Source organism: Martes martes, assembly GCF_963455335.1.
Source record: "Martes martes genome assembly, chromosome: 15".
In the NCBI taxonomy this organism is placed as follows: Eukaryota; Metazoa; Chordata; class Mammalia; order Carnivora; family Mustelidae; genus Martes; species Martes martes.
The window spans coordinates 29,058,889-29,079,455 of NC_137903.1; the positions used below are offsets into that span (position 1 = coordinate 29,058,889).

Here is a 20,567-nt window from a genome sequence, read left to right on the forward strand (position 1 = left end):
CTCAGTGAGGGGACCCTGATTGTATTAGTCTGGGTTCTCCAAAGAAACAGAACCAATACAAGAGATAAATATATCTATTTTATAAATATATATAGAGAGAGATTATATGGATTATTATATATTTATATACCCATCTAAATCCAACCATCTCTCTATCTAAAGACATGTATTATAAGAAATTGGCCCACACCATTATGGAGGCTGAAAAGTCCCCAAATCTCCAGTTGGTAAGCTGGAAACCCAGGAGAGAGTTGAGTTTGGAAATTCCAGTCCCAGTCTGAGTCCAAAGGAAGAAGACTGATCTCCCCGGTCAGATAGGTCGAGAGTGGATTCCCTCTTACACAGCCTTTTGGTTGTGTTCAGGCCTCTGATGGGTTGGATGAGCCTCTGCCTCCCACCTCTCCCTCCCCCTACCTGCCACGAGAGTTCTTTCCTCAGTCTACTGATTCACATGTGAATCTCATGTGCACCTATGGACACACAGAATAACATCTGACCAAATATCGAGGCACCCTGTGCCCCCCACCCCCATCAAGTGGACACAAAAATTAACCTTCATTTAACTATTGATCTTTTGAGAACAGAAGTACAGTAATTCTATGCAGGGCCAATAATGGTGGTCTTGACTTCAGTGTGGGATTGGGTTTAGTACTAATGAGTGAAACACAGGGTAAGGCAGGTGCTAGAAACCGATGGGAGATGGAAGCTCGCTTGAGCTATGGGCCAGGGTGCGGTGCGTGGGTTTTAAATTCTGCCGTGTGTGTGTGACCCCTGGCAAGTCAAAAGAGCTCTTGGCAGGTATTTTAGCTCCTTCATCTGTAAAATGGGGATGATAATACAAGTTCTTTAGGGAATATCCTTGCACAAGTTACAAGTCTTTGGAATAATATAATAAGAGGGTAATCTTGTGTTCTTTTTAAGTTGGGCAGATACCAAATTGACAAATTTTTTTAAGAATTATAATGCCTGGTGGTGTTTCTTAAGGGTGTGGTGAATGGGCACTCACATACACCTCTAGAGAGAATACAGATTTTCCAACAATTTGGCACAATGTACCAAAAGTCTTCAACTGATTATAATCTTTGATGAATACTTTCACTAGGAGGAATTTGCCCTAAAAATGATTTAGAAATGGTTACAAAAATCTTTGTACAAGGATGTTCATCATAGAATTACTTATAAGGGTGAAAAATTGAAAAAGATTAGGGACTCGGGGGTGCCTGGCTGGCTCTTTGGGAAGAGCGTGCAGTTCTTGATCTTGGGGTCGAGTTCACATCCCATGTGGGGTATAGAGATTACTTTAAAAAATAAATAAGCTTAAAAAAAAGATTAGGGGCTTGATTGCATAAATGAGATTATATTTCATATAATGAGGTATTGTAACCTTAAAAACATGTTTTAGAAAAATATCTCATGATATGATAAAATGTGGCATATTGCTAAGTGAAGAAAGAAGGCTACAAAATGAAGTATATAGGGGCACCTGCCTGGCTCAGTTGGTAGAACATGGGACTCTTGATCTTGGGTCACTGGTTCAAGCCTCATGGTGGGTGCACAGCCTACTTAATTAAAAAAAAAAGAGTGCCAAAATAATGTATATAATGTATATAATATTCAACATATAGTTACTGAGTACCAATTTTGTGCCAGGCACTGGATATACAATTGGGAACACAACAGACTCAGTCTATGGTCTCAGGTAAATTATCCCCAATTTAGTGGGGAAAAAAATGTACACATGTTTATTGTTCTATACATAGAAAAATATTTTAAAGTATCTTTTCATGGTGCAATGATGGGTGTTTTTCATATTTTCTTTTGTATTTTCCTCTAATTTCACTTTTTATTAATAAAGAACCAGTGTTATTTTAATAATCAGAAGAAAACTCTTAAAAATTAAAAAATAGGGGCACCTGGGTGGCTCAGTGGGCTAAAGCCTCTGCCTTCAGCTCAGGTCACGATCCCAGGGTCCTGGGATCGAGCCCCGCATCGGGCTCTCTGCCCAGCAGGGAGCCTGCTTCCCATCTCTCTCTCTCTGCCTGCCTCTCTGCCTACTTGTGATTTCTGTCTGTCAAATACATAAATAAAAAAATCTTTAAAAAAAATTCAAAAATATTTTTCATTTGAGTATAGTTGACACACAGTGTGACATTAGTTTCAGGTGTACAACGTAGTGATTCAACAACTCTATGTTATGCTGTGCCCAGCACGGGTGTAGCTGCCGTATGTCACCAGACAACGTGAGTACAGTATCATTGGCTAGATTCCCTGTACTGTATATTTTATTCACATGACTTATTCGCATATTCATTCTATAACCGGAGGCCTGGATCTCCCCCATTTTGCCCATCCCCCGCCCTTCCTCAGCCACCCACCAGTTTGTTCTCTGTACTTCTCTGTCTGACTCCGCTTTTTGTCTCTTTATTCACTTGTCTTGTTTTTTTTAAGATTCCACATATAAGCGAGGTTATATATTATGTGCCTTAAAAATTCTTAACATTTTAGGGACACCTGGGTGGCTGAGTGGGTTAAAGCCTCTGCCTTCCGCTCAGGTCAGGATCCCAGGGTGCTGGGATCGAGCCCCGCATCGGGTTCTCTGCTCGGCAGGGAACCTGCTTCCCTTCTTCTCTCTCTGCCTGCCTCTCTGCCTAATTGTGATCTCTGTCTGTCAAATAAATAAAATCTTAAAAAAAAAAAAGAAATTCTTAACATTTTAAAGAGAGAGCCTGGGTCAGGGAGTTGCTGAGTGTGAGCTGGGTTCAGAATAGAGAGAGCGAGTGCCTCTTTGGGTATGACATGGGAAGGGGTAGCAGGGGAAGAGAGGGCAGGAGGGTTCCGCCAAGGTTTGATCATCATTGTTTGCTTCTCCGTGACCTTGACCAAGCCTCTTTACTTGTCAGTTTCAACATCTGTAAAATGAAGCTAATCATTCCTGCCTACTGCAGGGTCATGAGAATTGATGAAATCCTGTGTGTGTGCTCTTTAAATATTTGTGGTGTGTTACACGGACACAAGTGGTGTTGTTATTACCTTAAACAAGTGACTTCCCATCTCTGATCCTCTGGGTCCTCTTAGAACGGACAGAATGGGTTTCTAGCTCTCACGAGTACTGTGAGGTAGTAAATCTGTGAGGTAGTGAATCTCGGGCGGTGTCTGTTTTCACGCAAGATACCATAACACACCCAGGACACACTTTTGGCTTTGGTGATCATGAAGAGGCAGAGCGATGGCATATCTTTGCTTCCTCTTTTCCTCTCCTTTCCAAGCATCCCCTGGTCTGTTGGCTATGGGTCTTTCTGTCATTTGTCCTCTTCTCCTGGGGCTGGGGGGCTCGAACCAGGCAGGGGGTGGTCAGGAGCTTCCTTCGGGTCTCTCTGCCCCAGTAAGGGAGGGATTTAGACTTGATAAGTTCTGCCACATCAGAAGCCCTCACGAGTGTCCACAGTCCTCACTTTACCCCCAGAGCGACACGGGGACTGAGTCATATCATCAAGGGCAACTTTGCCAGCTCTGCCATTCTTCTGAACTCCTCAGATCACTCATCACCCTGCGGGGGGGCCCTGGGTTCCCACACTGTGCCCTGAGAAAGAACCCTGGAGGTCAAGGGAGGTGAGAAAAAAGGCCCAGAATTAGTCACAAGAATGAAGTCAGAGTCACACATGGCAAATGTGCCCAGCCTTTGACCAGGCGCTGACCTTTTTTTCTTTTCTTTTTTTTAATCTATTTTTTTAATTTGAGTAGAGTGGATGCTGACCTTTTCAAACCCCAGAGCAGCTCCACCCTTCTCACCTCCACAGCGAGGGCAGGGTGGTGAGGGCACACAGAAGGCCAGGGCAGGGAGGGGAGGGGGTGGGGATGGAGATGATGGGGTGGGGGCAGCCAGGCTGGGAACCAGATAATCCCAAGGCGGGGCTCCTGTGGTTTGTTTGTCTAAAACACCACAGCTCACAAAGTACTTTCAAGAACATGATTTGCTTTGATCTACCAGGCAGCCCAAGCAGACATAATCATCTCCATCCTTCAAGATGAAGAAAGTGAGGCCCACAGGCTGGGAGACACCCCAGGACAGGCAGCTCGTTGTGGCAGTGGGAGGCAGGACCCAGGACGATGTTAGCCCCCGCGAGTGTGGCAGTTTCACAGCCCTTGGCGAACTGCCCTTAAAAGAAAAGTTATACAAATTTCAGGAATAAAGATACGGAGGGAGGGATCTGTAATCCCCCTACTCTAACACAATCACTGCTAACATTTATTGAGTTTCCTCTAGACTTTCTTCCGTGCCCTTTTATCAAACATACATAAAATGACATACATTCCTCCGACTCTTCACAATATATCCCATTATTTCATATTGTGGTGTGGTTCTGATGATCATTCCTTTGACAGGTGGTTCATGAGTGCCCCAGCACGCCAGGCAGTGTTCCCGGCAATGGGGACAGGGCACTGAATAAAGTAAACTCCCTTCACTTAGGGAGCCCTTATTCTGATGGGAGAGACAAACAAGGAACAAAGAGGTAAGACAGATGGCATTTCCTTCCTTAGCACCACGAGAAAAGCAACATACCTGGGATGCTTCAAACTTGTGGGAGAGAAAGCAAAGAGCAAAAGATAGTTTTTGTCCATGCGACTTTGATTTCGTGGCATGTAATGTCTTGCTTTACCCAAACCCCTTGAACAGTTATTGAGCTTGAAGTGAGTGGGTGTTCAACACACGAAACCTTGTTGCCTTCTTTTCTTTTATGGTCCACATTTTCCGATCTCTCCTCGAAGCAACATCTTAAAAATCTGCATAACAGTTACGTTAAGGAGGGCCTCACACCACTAGACATTCAAGTTGTTCCCTTTCTGGCTCAGTCTTTGAGAATGTTTTAGAACTTAGTGCATCAGATTTTCTTATTTAGTATTATTGTTTTAGCAGAGAATTGTGAACATGAAATCACAGGGTAACAGAGAATGAAGATTTTGGAGGGATGGGATATGAATATTTTTTAAAGCTCTGCATATTGATTGACAAGTTGCTTTCTTTTTTTTTTTTAAGATTTTATTTATTTATATGACAGAGATCACAAGTAGGCAGAGAGGCAGGCAGAGAGAGAGAGAAGTGGAAGCAGGCTCCCTGCTGAGCAGAGAGCCTGATGTGGGGCTCAATCCTAGGACCCTGGGATCCTGACCTGAGCTGAAGGCAGAGGCTTTAACCCACTGAGCCACCCAGGTGCCCTGACAAATTGCTTTCTAAAAGAATCTGCCCTTTAGGTGCCTGGTTGGCTCAGTCCATTAAGTGTCTGCCTGGGGCTTGGGTCTTGGGATCAAGCCCCGCATCAGGCTCCCTGCTCAGCGGGGAGCCTGCTTCTTCCTCTCCCTTTGCCTGCAGCTCTGCCTGCTTGTGCACACACTCTTTCTCTCTCTCTGTCTGTCAAATAAATAAATAAATAAAGTCTTTAAAAAATAAAGAAAATAAAAGAATCTGCCCTTTAACACTCCTGTTGGCAATATATACGGGAGTGCTCATTGAACCAGCTCTTTCCTGAACCTGCGCCTTATCTTCCTCTGTGAAAACTGAAAGTTTACTGGTCCTCTTTCATCTTGTGTGAGTATAAAAGAAAATTTCCAAGGGCCCCCAAGGCAGACTAATTCGGTGACCTTCGCAAACAAAAAAAATCGTGCCTGTATCGTGCGCACGCGCACTCCCCCACCCCCATCAGCTGGAGTTCTGCAGCAGAAGGGAAATGTTGAGGGAGCTCAATGAGTCAGGAAGTCAGGAGAAGTACATTGGTAGGAGTAGAAGTGGAACCTTAGTCAGAACAGCCAAGAGAAGCGCTTGGCCTCGTGAGCTGAGGTTTCGCCACATCCCAACCCACATGAGAGCTACCTTCCCTATCCTGCAAGCCCACTGTATGGCATAGAATAATTTCTTTCTTTCTTTTGAAGATTTATTTATTTACTCAAGTAATCTTTACACCCAATGTGGGGCTCAAGCCCATGACTCTGAGAACAGGAGTCCCATGCTTCTTGGACTGAGCCAGCCAGACACCCTGACGAACAATAATTTCTTGCCTCCGAGAGCAATGGTGAGCATAGAAGAGCCATCCATGGGAGACTTGCGCTCGTAAACTGTGAGAGTATCTGAATTTGTCCTACTGGCACCAGGGACCCCACAGACTCCAAATCTTGCCTTGCTCTGGGTGTGTGGGAGGAATGTGCTTAATCTTTCTTAACAGCCTCACCTACTGAGGGGCAGCTGACAGGTGGGGTCACAGTGGGCTGTGACATTCAATTCATTTTAATCCAACACCCCCAAATGCTAAAGACAAATGCAGTGGTATTAGGTAGGGGGTTAAGCAGCTTGAGAATGAATGCCCAGGATTCAGACCCAACCTAGCACTGATCTCAGGGGGTGCCGCCCCCGAAGCCTGCAGCTTTCTGATCGGCCTGATGGAGAGCTGGCTGGGAGGTGGTTCTCAAGGAGAATTACCTTCCTTTCCCTGCACTGACATTCCTTTAGGCCAAATCCTCTTAAATCAAAAGTATAAACGCAGAATTCCCAAACCCTCCAGAAACCTCAAAGGGTAAATCAGAGTCAGAAAATGGATAGAAGGTCTCAAAAAGGGTAGGGAAAAATGCCCAGTACACATTCAAAAAAATCACAGTGACTCATTTCCTCTTTGAAGTGACACCTGGCTAGCAGATGCCCTTACATCTTTTTTTTTTTTTTGTAACCTTCAAAATGTGAAACGTCCTTTAAAATAATAAAAGCAAAGGATTTTCTGCCTTTCTGTAGGATTACTGCACCCGCAATGGTGCAGCTAACTGTCTAGGTTCCTGACATTGCACTAAATCCTGATCACCTGAGGTTAATCTCAACTAATGGGTTGATTTTGTCTGACCCAGGATTGCATTTTCCTCCCGACACTCATTTCACTCCCACTGCTCAAGTAAAGAAAGACATGATTGTCAAGCTCAGGCTAGCAAGTTTTTATTGAGAAAGGTAACTGACACGGACGCTTCTGGTGTCCCCGGCTGAGTGATAGAGAATTTGAATGTCTGGTGAAAGATTTCAGAATCTTCTGTCCAGAGGGAAGGACCAAAAGAATTTCCAGGGTAGGTCCATCTGCTTCATGGGGATGGGGAGAGGATACAAAACTAGGCCAGGCCTAGCACTTTCGGGGAAATTGTCAGGAGGAATTAAGTGGACAGTGCACACTGAGGCTAGTCCCCACGGCTTTGGTGAGCTTTGAAAATGCAAACCTGAACTGATAGTGACTAATGATATAGCGTAGACAGCTACAAAGATGACTAAAGGCAAAAGGGCTGTTGATTCCCATATTCTATAGAATTTTTTGGAGAGTGAGAGGGCCAGAGGGTCTGACTTCGAGAAGGTATTTCTCAGAAGGCAGTGGCTATTGTAGGGGTTCAGAGAAAGCATAGCCGGAGATAGCATAGCTTTTGGGGGGGCGGTGGGCTGTGTTTGGTATTCTGGCCAGCGCCATTCCCAATGGGGCAGAGAAGGAAACCACTTCCCTTTCTTCTACTTGGCGAACCTGTGGGTGTCCAGACTGCTGTCTGCTTCATCTCCTTTGACCTTTATTGGACTGAATAAATCAGCCCCATTGCCCACTGGGCTGAGAGAACGGCTGCTCTCAGCAGGCTGGTTTGGGGGCGGGAGTTCCAAAAGCTCTGAGGTCCTGAGAAAGATGATGAAGGAGGCCCTGGGAGTCCAGGCAGTGCCGGCCCAAGCGCGCTGCCGGCAGCAGAGAAGGCACGTCTGGGGAGTCTCTCGCCCTCGGTGCCCCGGCCCTTCCTCCCCTGCGGGCTCCGGGGCCGCTCCTCCGCCCGGCGGGGGCAAGCTAGAGCAGGGCCGGGCCAGCGCTCGCCGTCCGCGCTCGCTCCCAGCTGCCGGCCGGGCTCCGGAACACCGAGCTGTCGTCCCTGGAGAGCGAGGACGCCGAGCTGCCCCCGCGCGCCGGGCGGTCGGGGCGCCCGCAGACCCCGCGCCAGGCGCGGGCGCGGAACGAGCGGTCCAGCAGCAGGTAGATGAGCGGGTTGGCGCAGCTGTTGACGAAGGCCAGGCAGGTGGCGATGCCGAGGCCCCAGCGCAGCGCCAGCAGCAGGCCGCAGGGCAGCGGCAGCGCCCCCAGGCGCGCCAGGTGGAAGACGGCCCGCAGGGCGCCGAAGGGCAGCCAGGAGCCCACGAACGCGCCCTCGACGGCGAAGATGATGCGCAGCGAGTTCCTCCGGGCCCGGCCCAGGTGCGGCGGCCGGCGCAGGCGGCGCGAGATGAGGCAGTAGCAGGCCAGGCTGACGGCTAGGGGCAGCGCGCAGGTGAGCAGCAGCAGCAGCAGGCTCAGCGCCTGGAAGGCGTCGGAGGGCTCCTCCCCGCACTGGCTGCCCGGGCCGCCGGGGAGGGGCTGCAGCTCCCGGTAGGCCAGGGAGGGCAGGCCGGCCAGGAGCGCCGTGGCCCAGACGCCGCAGCAGGCGGCCAGCGCGCAGCGCGGGGTGCGCAGCGGCCGCGCGTCGAGCAGCTTCACCACCGCCAGGTAGCGGTCCACGCTGAGCCCCGCCAGCAGCAGCGCGCCTGCGCAGCGCGTGCCGGCCAGCGCGAAGCCGCTGAGCTTGCACAGGCCCTCGCCGAAGGGCCAGCGGCCGCCGCGCGCCGTCGCCACGGCCCACAGCGGCAGCGTGAGCACGAGACCCAGGTCGGCGGCGGCCAGGTGCAGCACGAAGGTGTCCACGAGCCGCCGCGGGCCGCGCCGCCCGGCCAGCAGCCACACCACGAAGGAGTTGCCCAGCAGGCCCACCACGAAGGCTGCCATGTAGAGCACGGGCACGTAGGCGTAGCTGTAGGGCAGGTCCCGGACCTGGCACGGCTCCAGGTCCTCCAGGTCGCCGGACCCCGAGTAGTCCCAGGACGGCGCCCACGGGCTGGGGATCCAGGGCTCGGTGAGAGGCATGGCGGGGGAGGACCGCGAGGCCCGTGGGGGACGCAGCCTGGGTGTGGGCGGCGGCAGCTTTGAGCGAGAGGTTGTGTGTGTGTGTGTGGGGGGGGGTTGCTCTTCACGGCCGGTGCCCAGCACCTCCCTTCCTGCCACCCAGACCGAGGCAGGTGGGTGGGCAGGAAGGTGAGGGAGGAGGGGGGTGGCGTGGGAGGGGCAGGCTCCTGGGTAGAGGCCTACGATTTGGGGCTGGCCCCAGGGGAAGGGCAGGGAACCTGGCAGAGGAGACTTCGAGAGGGTTCTTGGAGGAAAGGTCCCTCCCAGTGGGAGCCGTCTGGTCTGACATCAGGTTGCAAGAGTTGGCGGGTGCCCGACAGCCCCCATTCGTTTTCATCTTCCACTTCGTTCCCGTCGGTGCTCGGCTCTGTGGTTTCCTCTAGTTTTATTAGAGGTTAGGGGCTAGAATCCGGCTGAGGTTTTGTAAGGGAGAGGGGCGGCCTTGCGGCAGCCTGCTGCGGGTTCACGCGTTCTCTAGGAAAAAAGGGGTTCTGCTGTCTGGTGCACAACGGGGTCGGGGTGAAGCGGGGCCTCCACTTGGGAGCCCACTTCCTAATCAGGAATTGGCCACCAGAGCTCTCCAGCTGTTTTTAGCCTCCTGAGGCACCAGGCTAAATGTCTTAACTCAAAGAGTGGCTTTTTCTGACCAAATCAGCTCCTTATGGAGCCACACAGGAATGTTTTAAGCTAGAGAGGAAGAGGTATCCAGACAAAAGATGAGGGGCCTGGGATTTAATCCCAGCCCTTGTTTATCTGCCCTCATCTGGTCAAATCTCCCTGTTAAGCCAAACACAGATGTAAATTTAGGATGAAAGATGACTCAAGATGGTACCTAATTTAGAGCAGATTAGGAGTCAGAAGTTTAGAGGAGGGTGAGAGCCCTTATGGTCAGAGTCAGGGGAGGACTGATGAAAGGGTGGGAGTGACGCCTGACCTTGAAGGGGGTGGTGGCCCCCCAGGAGGCGAAGATGGGAGGTGAAGGAAAGCTTGCCCTTTCTCCAGGAGGTACCCTTTCTTCTCGCATTCGGTAGGTTGCCTTTTCATTGTGTGGATGGTTTCCATTGCTGTGCAAAAGCCTTTTCGTCTGGTGTGCTGTTTCTACAGCAAGGATTCTGGGCAACTCTAGTTAGGTCCAGATCCTTTTTTTAAGAAAAATTTTAAAAATGTTATATATTGAAGTATCGACATAGAATATTATATTAGTTTCAGGTGTATTATATAGGGATTTGACAATTCTATACGTTATGCAGTGCTTACCACCGTAAGTGTAGTTACCGTCTGCATGATACTGCGCAATGTTGCTACAGTATTAGTGACTATATTCTGTACGCTGTACTTTCCATTCCTGGGAATTATTTATTTTATAGCTGGAAGTCTTAATCCCCTGCACCTATTTTGCCCACCCTCCAACTCTCCTCCTCTCTGGCAACTACCAGGTCTCTGTATTTATGAGTCTATTTTTTTTGTTGTTGTTTATTTGTTCATTTTTTTTAGGTCTTTTTTTTTTTTTAAAGATTTTATTTATGTATTTGACAGAGATCACAAGTAGGCAGAGAGGCAGGCGGCGGGCGGGGGGGGGAGGGGGCTGGTGTGTGGAAGCAGGCTCCGTGCTGAGCAGAGAGCCCTATGAAGGGCTCAATCCCAGGACCCTGAGATCATGACCTGAGCCGAAGGCAGAGGCTCAACCCACTGAACCACCCAGGTGCCCCATTTTTAGGTTTTATGTATATGAGTGAAATCAAATGGCATTTGCCTTTCTCTGAAAATTTCATTTGGCAGGATCTTGGTCCTTTTTTATGACTGATTAATATTTCATTTCATATATATAATTAGAGCGTATATAGAATATGTAGAGAACACATAGACACACCACATTTCCTTTGTCTGCTTGTCTATCAGTGAACACAGGTTGTGTCCATATCTCGGCTATTGTAAATAATGATGTAATGGGGGCACCTGGGTGGCACAGTCAGTTAAGCATCTGCCTACGGCTAAGGTCATGACCCCAGGATCCTGGAATCGGGCTCCCTGTTCAGCAGGGAGCCTGCTTCTCTCTCTCCTCCCAACTCTTGCTCTCTCTTGCTATCTTTGTCTTTCTCTCAAATAAATAAAATCTTTAAAAAAAAAGATTCTGTAATGAACATGGGGTGTAGATGTATTTTTGAATTAGTGTTTTCATTTTCTTTGGGTAGATACCCAAATGTATGATATTTCTGTTTTTTTTTTAAAGTTTTTATTTATTTATTTATTTGGTAGACAGAGATCACAATTAGAGACAGGCAGAGAGGGAAGCAGGCTCCCTGCTGAGCAGAGAGCCCGATGTGAGGCTTGATCCCAGGACCCTGAGATCATGACCTGAGCTGAAGGCAGAGGCTTAACCCACTGAGCCACCCAGCACCCCAATATTTGTTTTTATTGAGAAACCTCCATACTGCTTTCCACAATGGTTGTGTCTATTTCTGTTCCCGCCAGCAGAACCCAGGGGTTGCCTCTCTACCACATCCTCACCAAAGCTTGTTATTTCTTGTGTTTTTGATACTAGCCGTTCTGACTGGTCTGAGGGATCACCCGTTGTGGTTTTGATTTGCAGTTCCTTGATGATGAGCGATGTTGAGCACCTTTTTAGGGTCTGTTGGTCATCTGGGTGTCTTCTTGGGAAAAATGTCTACTCAGGTCCTCTCCCCATTTTCTAAATTGGGTTATTTGTGGGTTTTTTGATGTTGAGCTGTTCTTTGTATAATTTGAATATTAACTCCTTATGGAATAGGTCATTTGCCATTATCTTCTCCCATCCAGTAGGTTGCCTTTTCATTTTGTTGATGGTTTCCTTTGCTGTGCAAAACTCTTTGTTTCGGTGTGGTCCTGATTGTTAATTTTTGCTTTTGTTCCGGGTCTGAATTCTTAGCAGACATCGCTCCCAGGAGACACTGTGTTGGGACCAATGGTTCTGTGTCTGTGCCCACTCAGAGCCCACCACACTGTCACCAAGAATGAGTGACTGACCTGTTGGGCACTCTGGTGTTGAAAATTTGAGGCGGATTATTGATTTTGATATGATTCACTTAACAGTGAGCACTGTCATGGGGCAGGCAGCATTTCAGGCATTGAGAGAGCTGCCGTTCTTGACCTTAGAGGCTTGCTGTTGAGGCAGGGGACAGATACAGATGCCCAGGCAGCGGCCAGCATACCAGACGTCAAACTGAGAAAGGTGGAAGTCCTCTTGGAGGTTAGAGGAAAGAGCAGTTACTTCTTTTTTTTTTTTTTAAGATTTTATTTATTTATTTGACAGAGAGATCACAAGTAGGCAGAGAGGCAGGCAGAGAGAGAGAGGAGGAAGCAGGCTCCCCGCTGAGCAGAGAGCCCGATGCAGGGCTCGATCCCAGGACTCCGAGATCATGACCTGAGCTGAAGGCAGAGGCTTTAACCCACTGAGCTACCGAGGTGCACCACGAGCAGTTACTTCTGATGGATGAGACGTCAGAAAAGGCCTTCCAGGAGATGACCCTGGAGTGCAGGTCCCGGAAGGAGCTGGAAGGTGAAACAGAGCAGCAGGACATGGGCCCAGTGTGACCAGAGCCCAGGGTGGGAAGCAGGTGGCAGGAGAGGAAACAGGAAAGGTAATAGCGAGCAGGTCACAGGACAATCACAACGATTTCATTGTGTAGGTAGTGGAGAGTCACTGGACATTTGTGAGTAGGGTATGACCTCTTTCTGTTTCGAAAAGATCACTGGCAGAGATGTGGTTTGAACAGGGGAGAGGAGAGGCTCAGGCCGGGGAGAACCTGGAGTAGACTGTTGTAATTATTTGGGTAGGGGGGTAGATAGAGAGCACTTGAAACAGATCACCGGTGGTGGGGACAGAAGGGCAGCATCAAGAGATCATTGTAACGTTGTGGGTCTCAGCAGAGAGTCAACGATGGGCCTGGGGTGGCTGTGTTTGGGAACTATATGGATGCCGTCCCATTTGCTGGGCTCAGGGAACACAGAGGGGCCGTGCATGTTTCCTGTTTGTTTGAGGTTGGGTCATGAAATAACGTATGATCCAAACCGGGGCATTTCTGAGAGCGAGAGGATCTATGGTAATTAACCCAGGCCATAAACCAGGACTGTTCTGGGCAAACTGAGACATAAAGTCACTCTAGCCTGATGTCCCTGTGGTCCATGGGGATCCTCAGGGAGTGGGAGAGCTTAAGGAGCCTTCGGCGTGCCCACATCCAGGCCATTCTTCTCAAGGTGGTTTCTCCCCAGCCAATTACAAGAGGAGAAACACTCGAGAGGAGAGGCCTGGGAATGAATGGTTTTCGCAGGCCCTCCATGGCCATCCCAGTCCTCAAGCTTGAGTTTCCTCTGAAGACCCGCCCAGAGGGTGGGAACCTGTGGGGGCTGCTGGAGATTCAGAGCAGTTTTGCTCATCCTTAGAAGGATTTTCTGTTTTTTTCACTTTCCATTTCAGATGTTCTCCACATACTTTTTCTTAACACAACAGTTTAAGAATCGTTAGTAATTAGGATGCACAGTTTCATCGTCTGCTTGTCTCATGTCTGATTGTGTGTCTGACACCCACAATCCTGGGGGGCCTCGGGGGCTGCAGTCTCCTTCCCTAGAAGGCTAGCAGGGGCAGGGCTTGCTTGCCAGAGCCCGTAGGCGATCGGGGACAGGCCCGGTGCCACTGGGCCTCACTTCCCCTGGGGCACACGGCAGTCTGGAGCAGGGAGCACATGAGTGATTGTGAAAGCTAGAGGTGACAGCCAGGAAACCGCCAGGTGAAAAAGAAGAATGGGGCAAGGGACCGAGAGGGAAGCCTGGTGGGGGGGGAGGGGGAAGGAGAAGTAGGTTGTTTATTAAAAACACAGATTCTTGCTTCCTGGGGCTGTGGTCTCATACCCAAGGGAAGTGTGTGGCCCAGAGCACATGGCAGATTCTCTGTGCTACTGCTGAGCCCTGTGGGTCTTGTGAACCTGTCTGGATGGGAGGAAGCAGCAAAGGCCAGAGCTGGAGAGATTTCTATCCAACTTTCAGTGACCAAGGCCAACTCCACGATTCTGCTCTCTCTCCTCTGGTGGCGGGGGGGTGTGTTGGTGGTGGTGGGTGTTCCCCCACAGGATTAGAAGTCAGCTTCTAGAACACTCATCCTGCTTAGCCGAGGCTCTTGGCGCTCTCTGGCATGTGTCAACAGAGCAAAGCGGAGGTGGTCTTCCGTCTCCCTCCATCTCCCCCCCAGGAGTCTTCTCTGACCTCCATCCCTTCAGGGCCTTCCTCTCTCTGGACCAACTCTGTTATGTGGGTCAGCCCTGCCTTGCCCGTAGAGCTTCTCTCTGTCCCTCACCGTGACTGACAGCAGAAGAGACAATAAATATCTAATGCTTTGAACTAGGTTGCCTTCAGGAATAGGTTTATTTCTGTTCCTTTATGAGCTATATATGTAAGCTTTTACAACTTCTTCCCCGTTTGAATTTTTCTGTACACATAATCCTAACCCTTCAAGAAAAATTTTGAACATTATATTTGCCTTTTTCATCATAAAGGCCAAATAAGCAGATTGTAGACTTCAGAGTAAGGTATGTCCACCCAAACCCAGCGCTGAACGACCATATGTAGCATTTTGGTGAATTTGTTTCCGACTAGAGGAGAGAACCTATTTGTAATCCCATCATTCTTGGATTTTCTATTTTTTTCACATTCCATTTCAGATGTTCTCCACATACTTTTTAACACAACAGTTTAAGAATCATCAATTAGGATGCACAGTTTCATCGTCTGCTTATTTCAATGCCATATAAACCTACATTTTTCTATGTTGTTTAATATTTATGTTTAATATAATGTTTCTAATAATTTGACTTGGGATATTTTGGATTTCTCCAGTATTTTTTGCTGTTACAGAAATTCGTAACAAACAACTGCACTTGCGAACTTTCTTTTTCACACTGTTCTCATAGTGTAAGTGCCTTTGTGAAGGTCACAGGCTGTGAAAATGGCTCAATGCAGATGCTTATAATGACCAGGAATCGTATGGCATCATATGAGGGTTTTGGGTTCAACACAATCTTGTCAAAAATATTCATCAGGGGGCGCCTGGGTGGCTCAGTGGGTTAAAGCCTCTGCCTTCGGCTCAGGTCATGATTCCAGAGTCCTGGGATCAAGCCCCGCATCGGGCTCTCTGCTCAGTGGGAAGCCTGCTTCCTCCTCTCTCTCTGCCTGCCTCTCTGCCTACTTGTGATCTCTCTCTCTGTCAAATGAATGAATAAAATCTTTAAAAATAAATAAATAAATAAAAATAAATTAAAAAAATTCATCAGTAAGATTTTTTTCCACTTCAATAAGTAATGAGGTAAAAATGGTTCCTTCATTTTAATGTACATTTCTTTGAATATAAGATTAAAAGTCTTTCTGTACTTAATTCTTCTTATGTGAACTGTGTAATCATGTCCTTCATACATTTATCTACTTTTTTTTTATATGAACTATTTAGGATTAAACATTGTCCCATTTAATTCAAATATTCTTCCAGATTTTTTTCTTGGCTGTTTTCCTTTGCTTTTAATTTTACATTTTCATTAGTAAAATGTATTGCTCTTAGCAGTTCCAGAGTTTAGAGTGTTACTTTTTCTTTGGTCTAAAAACAGTCAACAGTATTATTAAAAAATAACTTTCTAGCATCTTTTTTTAATCCACCTACAGTGTAATTTTTTTTTTTTTAGATTTCTATCCTACTTTCCCAACACTATTACATTAAAAATATTTTTTTAAAAACCCTGTTCTTCCGGTTGTGATGTCGAATTTATTGAATACGTATTTTATGTCATTATGTCTGTGGTCAGTGAACAAACAGAACGGGTCCTATTAGATCAGTGGCAGGAGTCTGGCTTCTGTACCAGCTTTATGACTTGGCAGCGGTGCGATCTTGGGCTCCAGACTCCACGTCTTAAAATGGGTGTGATTGCATCTACCTGATTGGGGCTTGTGAAGATGTTAGCCAGTGCAGCTCACACCCGAGTGGGGTGTGAGCAGGCATCCAGTAGACGCCCTCCCCTCTCTCTGGGTTCTGCGCCCGCACCCCCAGTGCCCTGCACTCCCGGCCTGGGCTGCATGGCGGAGGACCTCTCATTTCCCCTGCTTGCGCCACCCCTCATCCCCTCCAGGACGCGAGGATTTCTCTGCACATAGTGGGTGATCAGTAAATGCTTTTGGAATTGCATTGAGAATCCAGAGATTTCCCCATCTAGGGGGGCGGTCTTAAGCCTTGGACAACCAGAGTTCACTGGACCTGGTATCACTGATGGTGAATTTCCCAGGGTGACAGGAGGCTGCAAACTGCTGACAAGGCCAAAGCACAGACAGATGGCAGGATGCCAGTGCAGTTGCGGTTCACAGGGAGGTTAGCAGTGATGGAGACCAGAGTGGGAGGAAAACCCCACAAAGCCATGTGTCCTTGTGTGTCCACACCCTCTCTGGATAAGTATTGAATGGGGAGTCCTCTGTTTTATTCACTATTACTGACTGGTTACCAAGATGAGGTTTCGTAGACCCCAACCCTGAGCCGCAGAGAGGATCCTCCGGGTGCGTGGGAGGGTAGGTGGGCAGGGAGTCGCAGGTTAATGACGACGACGTTCCTGCCTCTGCCCTGCAGCCTCACCACCTAAGGGGAGGCACACACTGGGGAAGGGGCCCCACCCGGGATGCCAGAGGCCACGCAGAACGTTTCAGATGGTTGATCATTTCCGAAACTTTCAGGTGCTAAATATGGGGTGGCTGGGAAAGGGCAGCATCTGAGTTGGCCACGGGCCTTTGGGCTTCAGCCCACACTGAGGGGTGACTCAGTGTGAAAGCCCATTGCCTGCAGCTGTGTGTCTGTCTTGGGATGTACCCCAGACTTCGTTGTTGGCCTTTAGGAGCCCTGGGGGAGGAATTAGGATGGCAGTGGAGGGTGAGGGCGGGAGTATGGCTTTCAAGGAAAGTAAGGCTCCACTCTGTCCTCCCCTGCAGGTTTCCGCAGCTCAAAGGTTCAAGGCCGAAACAAAACCATCAGAAATTTAAAAGACAGGCAGTAGGGAAGTCCCTTAATATAAAAATGGCCCCAGAATTTGTTTGGAAAGGAAGTAACATTTTTCTCTTTGTAATTACTCAGCCCACAGAAGCTTCTAAACTAGGACTTGCAATGACTTTTCAGTGATTTTACAGAAAGTTGGTTATGGGAAAGTTAGTGTGAATTTTCAGTTACTTGCAGCAGGAATTCGGCAATGTTCCCTGTGGGTTGATAGGGACTCCCCCACACGGTGCCACGGTTCTGCCACAGATCAGCGAAACCCGTTTCTAAGGTCACCTTCAGTTCAGACTGACACTGGAAATGGCCCCTTCCTACCACGGGGCAAGCACTCAATTAGGCAACATTATGGACACAGTGCTTCCTCTCCGGCAGCTAACACAGTATTAGAGAAAATGGACTGCAGCGTACAAATATCTTTGATGTGAGGCTGACTGTGATAGCCCACATTCTATCAAGATCAAGGCAGGTCAGCCTCTCTGAAGAAGAGGTCTGTGTTATAGGAAGGAGCGACATGAAAGACAGGACTGAGACCTTTCGTGGTCCCAAGCAGCAAAAGGTTACAAAACACCTCGACACCCCAACCCCATCCTCTCTGCAACCGAAAACCCAAACAGTAAACTGTAAAATAAATATGAGAAAGTCCTTACAGTTTGATTTTTTTCATGATAACTGTGATGAGTTATTTTGAAATGTCGAATTTTTCTGAGTTTTGGTGCCTGTTGGATATTTGACTATCAGATAGTCTGATGTTGCTGAAAAGCCAACTTGCGGCAAGCCTGGGAGGGCTAAAACTGCTGAGCTCAGGAACTCAGCAGTGAGGATAAGGCCCCTTGGGAGTTTTTGACTAGTGGGGAGGACACGGTGAAAGCAGTGCTTTAGGAAAACCGAGGACTGATTGGCAGCACTGTTTGTGGGGGAGAAATGGAATCAGGGAAGGACGAGTCGGAGTGTCTTGCAGAGTTTAAGCAGGAGCTGTTGGCACCTGACATGAGGCTGGTCCAGACAGATGAGGAACAGACTGACAGCGTGAACATGGACAGGATCTGGTGGTTGTCCAGGTACGAGGAGGTGCCCTCCATGGGCAGAGAAAGAAGACAGACAAGACTGTGAAGGTTTCAACCAGGAAGGCGTTGGTTTTACTAGGAGGTTGACAGTGTTTTTAAACCAGTGGAGTTGGGGAAAATCTTAAAGGAAAGAGGGGCAACTGGCTGGCTCAGTCTGTTAAGGATCTGCCTTCAGCTCAGGTCATGATCCCGGGGTTCTGGATTCAAGTCTTGCTCAGCAGGGAGTCTACTTCTCCCTCTCCCTTTGCCTGCTGCTCCCCCGCTTGTCCTGTCAAATAAATAAAAATCCGTAAAAATAACAGAAAAAAGAAACCGGTTGAGTTGGGGACAGTGGAACTTCCACGTGAGAGGTGGAGCTGGCAGTCAGGTGCCCAAGGGGCCGCAGGGAGCTTTCTGGCTGGAGAGAGAGGAGCTGTGCAGAAGGGCCAGTCGGAGCTGGTACTGAAGGCCTTCTTAGAAGGGAAGTAGAGGTTGAACAGGGCATGAAGGAGAACTGAGCCTTGGGATTGCCCATAATTTGGGGGTGGGGGGGGCATATGAGGAGCTAAGAAAGGAGGTAGGGGAACCGAATACCACTATGTCACGGTCACTGATGGTTTGAATTTCCAAGCTGCACCTGGGTCCCTGGAAAGGTCTATATAAAGCAGAGGGAGTCAGACCAGGTGAGTCAACGTGGGGCTGATATTTTTAGGGCAAAAATATCTATAGTAGGAAATCAGTGGTAGCCTGGCAGAAATCCGACTAAGTTTTGGGTGTGATTTTGAATCTGGACTAGGCAGTTCTCCTTACGTTTATTCATTTGACAAATCATTTTTGAATACCTATTGTATTTAGGCACCGAATGTAAAGGTAAAGAACCCAAGCATGACCCACCTGATATGCACAGGGGTATCCGTGGTCCTCCCAACTGTTCCAGAGCAGCCCCCTGATGAGACTGCAAACTTGGGTTTTTTCTGTCTGGTAGGAGGGGGACAACAGAGCAGCAAAAAGCAGTGCAATACAGCGGTCTCTGGCTACGAACATGAAGAGGAAGCAGTGTACGGTCAGCTAGCTTTGTCAGATGCTGACAATCTCGGAAAGTAGGGCTTTAAGGTCTGTCACCAGAACGATGCCTCTGCAACTCAGAACTCAAGTCTGAAGAAGACTGCGCTAGGACGGGCCCCTTATTGGCTGGTGATGCAACTTAAGTCTTACATTCTTTATATAAAGTCAGTTTTGGTAAGAGTGAACTTGCTTATGAACAAGAACCTTTTAACTGTTCATAAGAAGGGGGCTTATCTGTCCCGTGCTTCGGGTCCACACCTCTCTTAGAGCATAGAGTTTATCAGATGCTTGTAAAGGTCTAACCGCATCCGCCTCGAGACGGGGGCTCCTTGATGAAAGACCCCCCGTGTCTTTGTGACCTAGTCTCTCGCACCTCATTACTGTTTCCTGGATAAATCTGATCAACCTGTCAGCAGAATCCTTCTTTCCACCCCATCCGTACTTTCTCCATTCCTCTCTTCTTAGGAATCTAGATGTTTAAGAGTGTGGGGACCCACCAGTCTGATTTCAGCCATTGTTGTGTTGATGCTGGCTACAGTTACTAGGCAAGAGAACAAAATCCGCTGTAACAAGTTCTTAGCGCTCCCTCAGTGGTGAATGTATTACTAACTAGTATAGTTATCAGACCTCACGTAGTTTTCTTCCACCACATCCACAGTAGTGGAAGTCGTGCACCGTGAGGCACAGCGAAGGGGAGGGGAAATCAGGTTTAGGCGACCACTTACTAGCTTTGTGTCCTCGGCCATTACTGACTTTGAAGCTTGATCATCCTCATCTGTGAAATGGAGATCTTGGTATCTCTTCACAGAAAGACAAGTACTTTCCCATCAAAAAGCAGTATTAGAGTGAAGAGTTTCTGCTTGCTTGAGGGTTGAGAGCCACATTCCCTTTCTCATATAAACAGGCAGACCATGAAAATGGATACCTGGGTGCGGTCAGGAACCAGCAGCGCCGCCAACCACACAGGCCGTGCTGTGTGTCGTCCAGCCCTGGGGTGCTTCTGACACCAGCAGGTGCTCCTGAAGGAAGAACAGATCAGCCACGTAAAACAACAGACTGCAGTGAAGCAGAATGAAGGACAGCCGTATTTTAAGTACCATAGCGGCTATCCTGAACACGGTAAAAAAAAAAAAAGCCCGAGTGGGCCTTCAAACATTTTTTTTTTTTTAACTTGTTTGCTTTTATCTTCTTCAATGGAAAGTGGAAGAACTCTTTTTTCTTTTTCTGACATAACTATAAGCCACTGTGGATAGAGGTAACGAGTTACAGACACCACAGTGACATTAAACACATACGCAAGCTCTCACTGTCTGCGCATCTGGACGTGGAATGCCAAGCCGCCAGAAGGCCTGTGCCCCAGATGCCAACAGCAGACGACTGGAAGATTCTAGATAGCCTTATGTGAGGAGCAGCTGGGAAGTACCAACC

At 48.3% G+C, this 20,567-nt stretch overlaps 1 protein-coding gene across 1 annotated transcript; it reads right to left on the reverse strand.

Moving 5' to 3' along the window:
- Nucleotides 1-7,841: 7,841 nt before the first annotated feature.
- Nucleotides 7,842-8,945, reverse strand: GPR25 (G protein-coupled receptor 25; the record flags this gene model as incomplete). Its single annotated transcript, XM_080824487.1, has 1 exon — nt 7,842-8,945. The coding sequence occupies one exon, from the start codon at nt 8,943-8,945 to the stop codon at nt 7,842-7,844; it is 1,104 nt and encodes a 367-aa protein (XP_080680613.1).
- Between the last annotated feature and the right edge of the window lie 11,622 nt (nt 8,946-20,567).